Genomic DNA, 10,768 nt, shown 5'->3' with positions numbered 1-10,768 from the left:
TATCATACTAGTGCATCTCAATAAATGGAAATATCAAAAAAGTTATGTTATTTCAGCTCAATTTAATTTAAAAAGTTGCATTCAGATCTTATTTTTTCCAAACAATATTTTTCAAACAAATATATTTTTTATAAAAAATCTGGCCTACGGCTAATACAAAACCAACTTTCAGGTTCTCAGATAATTAAAATATTACATAAAACCTGGGCTGCACGGTGGTGCAGTTGGTAGCACTGTTGCCTTGCAGCAAGAAGGTCCTGGGTTCAATTCCCAGCCTGGGGTCTTTCTGCATGGAGTTTGCATGTTCTCCCTGTGCATGCGTGGGTTCTCACCAGGTACTCTGGCTTCCTCCCACAGTCCAAAGACATGCCTGTTAGGTTAATTGGTCACTCTAAATTGACCTTAGGTGTATGAATTAGTGTGTGCATGGCTGTTTGTGTGTTGCCCTGTGATGGACTGGTGATCTGTCCAGGGTGTACCCTGCCTCTCGCCCATAGACTGCTGGAGATAGGCACCAGCTCCCCCGTGACCCACTATGGAATAAGCGGTAGAAAATGACTGACTGACTGACATAAAACCAACAACAAAGGATTTGGAAAACAGAACTGTGTGCCCACCAAAAAGTACATCCAAGTGCTGGTATGGGGCTCTTTTTGTATGAATTACTGCATTAGTGCAGGGTGACATGGAGGCGATCAGCCTGTGGTTTTCATGAAGTGAAGGTGCTTTAATAATGGCCTTCAGCCCATCTGTATTGCTGAATCTGATGTATCTATTCTTAAACTGGAGAACAGTCCTTAGGTTCTGTTTGGGGTTAACATCAGGCCAGTTTGCTGGTGTTAATATGGTGATTAAAGCAGGCAATGGTACTTTTGGCAGTGGGAGCTGGTACCAAGCCCTGCTGGAAAGTCAGATCATCTCCATGAAGCTTGAAGTTCTCTAAAGGTCTTGGTAGGCGCCTGCTCTGACTTTGGATAACTCACCAACAGCCGCAGATGACATGGTTCTCCAAATTATCACAGACTGTGGAAACTTTTCACTGAACCTCAAACATCATGGATTCTTTGCCCCTTCACTCTTCCTCCAGACTCTGGGACATTGGTTTACAAATGTAATTCTAATTTTACTTTCATCTGAAAAGAATGTGACCAGTTGTACTGCATGTCCTGAATATATATGTGCATGGTGGCTCTTGAATCTCAAACTCCAACCCTTGCATCTTTTTCTACCACATTATTTCCTTCCACTTAACTTTCCGTTAATAAACATGGACACAGCACTGTGTAAACACCCAGATTCTTTAGCAATTACCTTTTTTGTCTTACCCTCCATCTGTAGGATTTTAGTAAATGAGATTTACAATTTTCAGATAAACTTAACATTTATTTATTGAAAGTCATAATGATTAAACAAAAATACAAACAAATGGTGTCATAGCAATGTATCTAATAAACCTAAAGATGAGGTGAACTTAAGCATGCAAAGACTGAAATACACCCTGGACTTGCACCCTTGCACACCTGGTTCTAGTTTCTCATAGCCGCTTTTATCCTGATTTCACCTGGTATCTGCTTTTCCTTTTTATCACTATCAGTTCATTATATTGGATTTATATTGAGAAGGTTTAACTTATTCCCTTCAGTCTATTTTGGATCCATTTTGGATTTATGTTCGTGGACCTGCTGCAGATGTTCCCAAGGTGGGTCAGAGTTGTAGAAAAGGTGGGACAACCTCCCCAATTCTGTGTCAACAGAGGCTCAGTTACTGTGGAGTCCTTGACATTTATTTCATCTAAGCCATTTTACCACCAATATTAGAATGACTGCTCACTAGAAATAAAGACACCACGTAGGTTTTGACATTTCTTACACTATATTGCCAAAGGTATAGTGTAAGCTCACCCACCTAAATAATTATAATGTGTTCCAGTCACTTCCATGGCCACAGATGTGTAAAATCAAGCACATAGGCATGCAGACTGTTTCTACAAAGATTTATGAAAGAATGGGTCAATCTCAGGAGCTCTGAGAATTCCAGCGTGATACTGTGATAGGATGTCACTTGTGAAACAAGTCTAGTTGTGAAGCCTCTTCACTTCTAAATATTCTACTGACAACTGTCAGTGATAATAAAAGAAAGTGGATACGATTAGAAATGACAGCCACTTAGCCAAGATGTGGTAGGCCATGTAAACTGATGGAGCAGGGGCAACGGATGCTGACACGCATAGTGTGCAGAGGTTGCTGGCTGTATCTGAGCAGCCAATCGCTGCTGTATCCTAACCCTAATTTACCAAGTGCAATGCAAAGTGTCGGGTGCAGGGGCATAGAGCAATACATCCCAGGACTATAGAGCAGTGGAGACATGTCCTCTGGAGTAAAGATTTATACATCTTCTGTCTGGCAACCAAATGGACCAGTCTGGGTTTGGCAGTTGCCAGGAAAACGTTACTTACCTGACTGCACTGTGCCAAGTGGAAAGTTTGGTGGAAGGATTATGATGTGGAGCTGTTTTAAAAGGGTTACGCTCAGCCCCTTAGTTCTAGCGAAAACAACTTTAATGCTTCAGCATACCAAGACATTTTTGACAATTCCATGCTCCCAACTTTGTAAGAACAGTTTGGAAATGGCCCCTTCCTCTTCCAACATGACTGCGCCAGTGAACAAAGCAAGGTCCATAAAAACATGGATGAGATAATGTGGTGTGGATGAGCTTGATTGGCCTGCATATCCATGAATTCTTGCACTTGAGTTCTGACCTCAACCTGGTAGAACACCTTTTCTATGTATTAGAACAAATACTGAAAACCAGGCTTTCTCGTCCAACGTCTATGACCTTACAAATGTACTTCTGTAGGAATGGTCAAATTCCCATTAACATGCTACTAAACCTTGTGGACATCCTTCCTAGAAGAGTGGAAAGGGTGGAACAACGTCATATTGAACCCTTGGGATTAAGAATGGGATGTCACTTAAGTTCATACAAGTCAGATAAGCAAATAATTTAGGCAATATATACTCCTTTTCCACTGGCTCTTTTTAGGCGGCGGTCTCTCTTTACTCTGCATGGTACCTCTAGTGTTTCCACTGACCCACTGACGGCTGGAGCTATGACTTATGACCTATTCCATTCCAAACCCTTTGTGACGTGCTTTGAGACGACATGTGTTGTGAATTGGCGTTATATAAATAAAACTGAATTGAATTGAACTTGAAGCCACGCATCCAGCCGTCAGTGATACCGATGTTGACATTGTTACATTAAAGTAATCTGTGTGAAAAAGATAAAAGTAATAAATGAATAAATAGAAAACAAAACATAAACAAAATACAATTAATGTTTGCTTTATTGTATATGCAAGAATCTCTAATGTATGTAAACATGTATGTATAAAATAAGGCTCATGGGTTTTGATGTGAGGGGGTGTGGCAGGAGAAGTGGATAGGAAAGACGCTGCTGTCTGGACTGGTGAATCTCCAAAGTCTACCTGAAGAAGTTATAATTTTGGGCTTTATGAGGAAGTTTTAGTCTCATCCATGGCAATAATGACAACAAGGACTTAAGGCGCAAAAGTTCATTTAAGGTTGGATATTGGATATTCATGCTCTGCGGATTCAGCGGGGTCTTCCTCCCTTTTAATCTAATGCAGCCAGTCTGATTAAGGGCAGCTGCTCTCTGCCTGCTCCCTCCTACTGCAGACGGTGGTTCGCTTTAGGACTGTCAATAAAGAAAGCTGATGTGTCCTTTTTCTTTTCTTTCAGCCTTCAGGCATGATTTACAATTTGTAAATAGTAAAACTATGTTTTGATTTGACCCACTCTGACCATTGTGGTCCTAAATATTGTTGTATTTGCTCTTGACTTTTAGTAATTTTTCCCTGCACAACCTTTTCATTTCTCCTGGTCCCATGGCCAATCAGTGAACGGCAGGCTGTTGACGTCACATGCAGTCCCTACTCAGCGGAAAATTGGAAAAAACAGTAAAGGAAATGGTCGCAAAGTGGGCCGAGTGGAGTGGTTTTTAAAGCAACAGGGCACTAATCAGTTATTTTTGGGAACTTCAGTGTCAAAGTTTGCATTAGTTTGCAGTAGTTTCAGCCTCACCAGCTAATTCTCTCACTTTGTTTATTATTATAGATCCAACCAGGTGTAAAAAATCTTTAGCATGCAATTTTTAAAAATGGGAAAACTTTAAACATTAGGCTTTTGTATGGTCCATTTCTCACCTTTTAACCACATGAATAAGAAGTTTCTTTGCAGTTCCAGTGAAATGGGACAGGCACAGGGTTCCAGGAAATTGTCTACCTCCCAGGGAGAAATGTTTGATTTTATGCTGAGAAAATATGGGCCCAGGAGCATTGCATGCATTAGTGGTTGGATTAAATTTTCAAATATTCCTGCAGGAGCTTAATTTAGTTATTAATATTCATTCTCTTTAAATTATTTGTGTTCGTTAATTATTTAATTATGCTTATGCCACTGTAATATACTTTTCCTATTATGTCTCTTTTTCCTTTTGTCATGTACAGTACTTGGGATTGTCTTGCTACTGAAATGTGCTATATAAATAAACTTGCCTTGCTTAGTACACGTTAGCTCCTACCGTTCCACAGGTGGTACCAATATTGGGTAGCTTTGCATTGTGGTATCATCACGGGTAAAAATATCTCTATATGGCTTCAGCTCTACATCTTAAGAAAACATTCTCTAGCATTAGTCCATACTTGTATTCCCTGCAAAGAGAGAGCAGACATTAAAACTAATTAGTGAGAGACCCGCAGAGAAGTATTAAGAAATGTAACCAGAGTTTAGCCTCTTCTATACCTTCTTGCACATGTTGATTTGCATTAGAGCGTAGTTGATGAGTGCCTCTTGCAGATCTTTGTTTTTTTGATCTTTAAAACGCAGAATGTCGGCCCACGCCTTTTCGGCATGCTCTCTGGAGAAAGACACATCAGACACAGCATTGCCAGAACATTATCCAACAGCCTATTTGCTTTCACATAGACTCTGCAACTTACTCGCACTCAGCTGTTTTCTCTTTAACAGTTTCTTCACCCTCTGCTATCAGTTCTTCTAGCAGGTTCAGCTTGGCCTCTCTATGCTCAGGTGCCTCTTGGCCAAAAAGCTTGTTGGTCATGCCTTTCAAGGAGAATGTACGCACTATCTGAGGGGGTAAAGAAGAGAACCACAAACAGAAAAATAAAAATAGATTAAAACTTATTTTAATGAGTTGCCTTCTGCAAGTTACTGAAGCTATTAATGTTGCATTATGTTACCAAAAATATTTGCCTTCACACACACATATGAATTTGAGTGACATTTGATTCTTAATCCATATGGTTTAATAAGATGTTGGCCCATGCTCCTATAAATGTATCAGCTCTTCTAGGAAGGGTTCCCACAAGCTTTAGGAGAGTGTTTCTGTCATGCTGTCAATGCAAGCAGGAGGATGGAAGATGCACGGTGACTTGAAAAGGTATTTTTTTATACTTATTTTATTTTCCTTTTATGTAACACAATACAAGTCAAATTTACAGAACTTACAGAACAGAGTGTCAGGAGTGACCATTCCATGTTTTCTCAATGTTTGCCTAATCTTGCAATTTCTTATACAGTGTTCATTTTTTCCAAAGCTTCTCAATGTCAATTGTTCAAGTTTTATATGTCAATTTCTCCATCCTGTGGATTTCTTCCACTATATCCATCCAGTTGCGGGAGAAGGGGGCTCCATTTTATACCAGTTCCGTGTGATGGCTTTCTTTGCGGCAGCCAGAAGAATTTTAATCAAATAACGGTCCTTAATTTGAATGTTCGCTTCTGATAGATGTGTATCCTATTATATCCGTTAGCCTTTTATGAATATCTTCCCAATAGCATGTCAGTTTTGTACATTGCCATAACACATGGGCATGGTCTATGACCTGACTTCCACACAATCTCCAACATGGGGGGTGCACATTCAATATTATTATTCTTTTGTTAATTTTGGTGTAGCAAAAATCTTACAATATTTTTTCAGCAAAATATTTTTCATATTTTACAGCCAGTTGTGCTCTGTTGTGTGTCACATATATCATCGTTGCAAAGTTCTTTAAAAATGAAATAAACTGAAACTTACAAAACGGACCACAGGCAGGAACACAAAGACTAAGATCATGGATCTTAGCAGTACGAACCCATGATAATAACAGAAAACCAGAGAGTATAAATACAAAGGCAAAGGGCCGAATGGACCAATGAACTAAGAGAGGAACTAATCAGATGGATATAAAACTGCTGGTGACCAGAGATGCAGGCGTGACTAATTAACACAGATGAACATGGAGAGCAGACAGGTGACCAGAACACATGTAAACAATGACTAGACTTAAGAACATAAGCAGGGAGGAACCAGATCCATTTCTGGGATTTCCTTCTTTCACCTCCGGAACATTAGCAAAATTAGAAATATCCTGTCCAGGAGTGATGCTGAAAAACTAGTCCATGCATTTGTTCAAGGCTGGACTACTGTAATTCCTTATTATCAAGATGTCCACACAATGCAGTTAAAGCCTTCAGCTGATCCAAAATGCTGAAGCAAGAGCTCTTTATTAAAATTAAAAAGATAGATCATATTTCTCCGATTTTAGCTTCCCTTCACTGGCTCCCTGTTAAATCCAGAATAGAATTTAAAATTCTCCTCCTCACATTTAAAGCCCTTAATGATCTAGCTCCATCATACATCAGAGATCTGATTGTTCCATATATTCCTAACAGAGCACTTCGTTCTCAGACTGCAGGTTTACTGGTGGTTCCTAGAGTCTCTAGAACTAGAATGGAGGGCAGATCCTTTAGTTATCAGGCTCCTCTAATGTGGAACCAGCTCCCAGTTTTAGTCCGTGAGGCAGACACACTGTTTACTTTTAAGGCTAGGCTTAAAACTTTCCTTTTTGATAAAGCTTATAGCTAAGAGTGGCTTAGGTTATCCTGAGCTATCTCTGTAGTTATGCTGCTATAGGCTTAGGCTGCTGGAGGACATAATGACCACTTTCACTCTCTCTGTTACTTTCTCATACATGTCATATCCACAGTGGTTGTATGCAGGCTCTGTTTTTGTGCTATGTTTTTTCTATACAGGGTGTGACTGGCAGGTGCTGCTGCACAGGTGTCGCTCATCTGAGTGCAATCAGCTGGGCTTCTAATGGAGTGGAAACCCAGAGGGAGGCGTCAGCTCGTTTTCTTACTTGGCGTGGTAACAGCTAGACCTCTGCTACTCTGCAGTCCTGCTTCTTAGTGGATTTCTCTGATCACCTTGTTTTTTCCCCCCTGCCTTGCAGATCTACCTTCTACTGAAGGAAGCCGTGGAATCTTTCTCCTCTTTTCACTTGTCATGTTCATACGAGTGTGGAAACTCCAACGCCTCAGCTTTGAGCCTCCGCTCTGTTTCCAACTCCAAACCCAGCTTCTCAAGAGCTGCCATAACCTAACCTCTGAGGATCATAAACCTGCCTGTCCACCCTCCAGCGTTATCTCTCCAACCACTGTGGAGTTTCCTGGAGAAGAAGAAACACACTTCCTGTCAGCCTCAAGCCACCATGGGAAAGGACTTATTACTTATTACAATTTTGCCTGCTGTTCCAGTCTGACATTAAAAACTGTATCTTAATAAACTGTTGAAACGTTGTCTTGGTCCTCGTGGTTGTGTCTCGTAAGAGTCTGAGAAAACCCATTATGACAATACTACTCTCGAATTTTGCGTTATGTGCTGTTATTTCAGCTTTCAAATTTATGTTCTCTCTTTCTTTTCTCTTCCTAGAAGCTACACCTTTCCTCACTCCGTATCTACCTGTGACATCTTCCTGGAGGGGGGCATACTCCAAGCTTCTGCTGCCAACAACTTAATGTTCACCTTATACAGAAGATACACTTGGCCCTGTCTTTCAGTGTTTAACCCTATTTTTCTCCTAGACATAGCTACTAACTGAGCTTTTACTGTGACTAACTGTATGTGCTCTCTCTCATACTCTAAACTTGAAAACTTGCTCAGAGTTCATCTGTTTTTTCTTCCTAGATGAAACCACAAAAATAGCTACATCCATTAAAATTTACTTTTCCTTCCCATAGAAAGTATTCCTGGTGTTCTATGTTCTGCTTCTGTCTTCTGGTTCTGTTTATGCTCTGTTTTTTAAACCCCCAGGCAGAATGCCGCTCACACTGAGCCTGGTTCTGCTGGAGGTTTCTTCCTGTTAAAAGGGAGTTTTTCTTCTCCACTGTCGCTACATGTATGCTCAGTATGAGGGATTGCTGCAATGTCAACGCCAGTGACTGTCCACTGTCTCTACATGCTCATCCAGGAGGAGTGACTGCTAGAAGTCTCTGACTTGATGCAATCTGCAGGGTTTCCTTAGATAGAAAAACCTTTTATCCAATTTGAATAAATAACTGAATCTGAATGCACTGCTCGATGGTTAGGATTAATTGGAATGTACAGGGGTTGGACAATGAAACTGAAACACCTGTCATTTTAGTGTGGGAGGATTCATGGCTAAACTGGACCAGCCTGGTAGCCAGTCTTCATTGATTGCACATTGCACCAGTAAGAGCAGAGTGTGAAGGTTCAATTAGCAGGGTAAGAGCACAGTTTTGCTCAAAATATTGAAATGCACACAACATTATGGGTGACATACCAGAGTTCAAAAGAGGACAAATTGTTGATGCACGTCTTGCTGGCGCATCTGTGACCAAGACAGCAAGTCTTTGTGATGTATCAAGAGCCACGGTATCCAGGGTAATGTCAGCATACCACCAAGAAGGACGAACCACATCCAACAGGATTAACTGTGGACGCAAGAGGAAGCTGTCTGAAAGGGATGTTCAGGTGCTAACCCGTATTGAATCCAAAAAACATAAAACCATGGCTGCCCAAATCACGGCAGAATTAAATGTGCACCTCAACTCTCCTGTTTCTACCAGAACTGTCCGTCGGGAGCTCCACAGGGTCAATATACATGGCCGGGCTGCTATAGCCAAACCTTTGGTCACTCATGCCAATGCCAAACGTCGGTTTCAATAGTGCAAGGAGCAAAATCTTGGGGTGTGGACAATGTGAAACATGTATTGTTCTCTAATGAGTCCACCTTTACTGTTTTCCCCACATCTGGGAGAGTTACGGTGTGGAGAAGCCCCAAAGAAGCATACCACCCAGACTGTTGCATGCCCAGAGTGAAGCATGGGGGTGGATCAGTGATGGTTTGGGCTGCCATATCATGGCATTCCCTTGGCCCAATACTTGTGCTAGATGGGCGCGTCACTGCCAAGGACTACCGAACCATTCTTGAGGACCATGTGCATCCAATGGTTCAAACATTGTATCCTGAAGGCAGTGCCGTCTATCATGATGACAATGCACCAATACACACAGCAAGACTGGTGAAAGATTGGTTTGATGAACATGAAAGTGAAGTTGAACATCTCCCATGGCCTGCACAGTCACCAGATCTAAATATTAATGAGCCACTTTGGGGTGTTTTGGAGGAGCGAGTCAGGAAACGTTTTCCTCCACCAGTATCACATAGTGACCTGGCCACTATCCTGCAAGAAGAATGGCTTAAAATCCCTCTGACCACTGTGTAGGACTTGTATATGTCATTCCCAAGACGAATTGACGCTGTATTGGCCGCAAAAGGAGGCCCTATACCATACTAACAAATTATTGTGGTCTAAAACCAAGTGTTTCAGTTTCATTGTCCAACCACTGTATGTACCTGACTTGAAATCTGTATGATTCGATTGAATTGACTTAGCCCATTTTAAAGTTACCCAGCTTTCACACAATGCAACAGGAAACAACACTCGACAATTATTTTTACCTCTTCCTTCCTCCTTCCTGTTGGATGGAGTAAGGGGGAGTCAGGTTTAGCTTAAAGTGGCTCAGTTATGGTTGAGGTGCAAACACACCCTCCATTTCTGCTACCTGTGCGACCCCTTCTCTTTTCCAATAGTTATAATCAGTCTGACAGAGAAAGGTTAGCCCAACTCCTGTGGTTTTTAGTATAATGGCCACCTATGTGGACAAACTTTATCAGTTTATTATTTTACTTAGTACCCCTACACATAGCCCATTCTAAAATGCCCAAACTCTTACACTCAGTAGTTTATTCTAACCTCCCCAACAACCCCGCACCATTCCAAACCAGTGGCAATTGCTCTAAGACTGCAAGGGAAACTCAGCTTCCCCTAAAATGTCAAAAAAATAAGTGATCAAATATATACTGTTGTGTGTACATGTCATTGACCAAATGTGCGATACAACGCGCTCAACTTTTGTTCAGAATCAGATTCTTATCACTGGTAACGACGCGGCTTTCCTCTCACTCATTCCCGCAGCTTCACAGTGCTTTAAACATTGAGTTCAATAGCAAAGCAAAAATGCTGGGCTTTGTCCCACCCATCAGACGCTCAGCGTCTCTGAGGGTCTATGGGGCAGTGGGCTGGCTTTGGTTGGCCCGGACGCGCAGCTTCTGCATGATGATTGGGTGATCTGTCTGAGGCTGAATCCCTTTTTGATTGACAGCGAAATGAGCGAATCAGTGATCTTGAAATTGAGCTTCCCCTCCTTAAAAGACCAGCATCCGCCACTGTTCCAAACCCTTTGTGAAGTGCCTTCAGATGTGTTGAGAATTGGCACTATATAAATAAAACTGAATTGAATTGAATTAAAATGAATCTATAAGAAAATATATAAACACAGGAATCCAGAAAGTAGTCTAAACACAAGAATAAATCAT

At 41.3% G+C, this 10,768-nt stretch overlaps 1 protein-coding gene across 1 annotated transcript in view; it reads right to left on the bottom strand.

Moving 5' to 3' along the window:
• Positions 1–1,370: 1,370 nt before the first annotated feature.
• LOC124883359 (sorting nexin-4-like) overlaps positions 1,371–10,768 on the bottom strand; it is a 60,602-nt gene continuing 51,204 nt past the window's right edge. Inside the window, exons 12-14 of the mRNA XM_047390458.1 lie at positions 5,021–5,166; positions 4,824–4,938; positions 1,371–4,732 (exon numbers count right to left, since the gene is read on the bottom strand). Coding sequence (XP_047246414.1) covers positions 4,685–4,732; positions 4,824–4,938; positions 5,021–5,166 — 309 coding nt within the window. The 3' untranslated portion in view covers positions 1,371–4,684. The remainder of the gene's footprint in view (positions 4,733–4,823; positions 4,939–5,020; positions 5,167–10,768) is intronic.

Source organism: Girardinichthys multiradiatus, chromosome 17, assembly GCF_021462225.1.
Source record: "Girardinichthys multiradiatus isolate DD_20200921_A chromosome 17, DD_fGirMul_XY1, whole genome shotgun sequence".
NCBI classification, from domain to species: Eukaryota; Metazoa; Chordata; class Actinopteri; order Cyprinodontiformes; family Goodeidae; genus Girardinichthys; species Girardinichthys multiradiatus.
The sequence above is the reverse complement of the archived record's forward strand: the minus strand, read 5'-3'. Positions and strand labels throughout refer to the sequence as shown.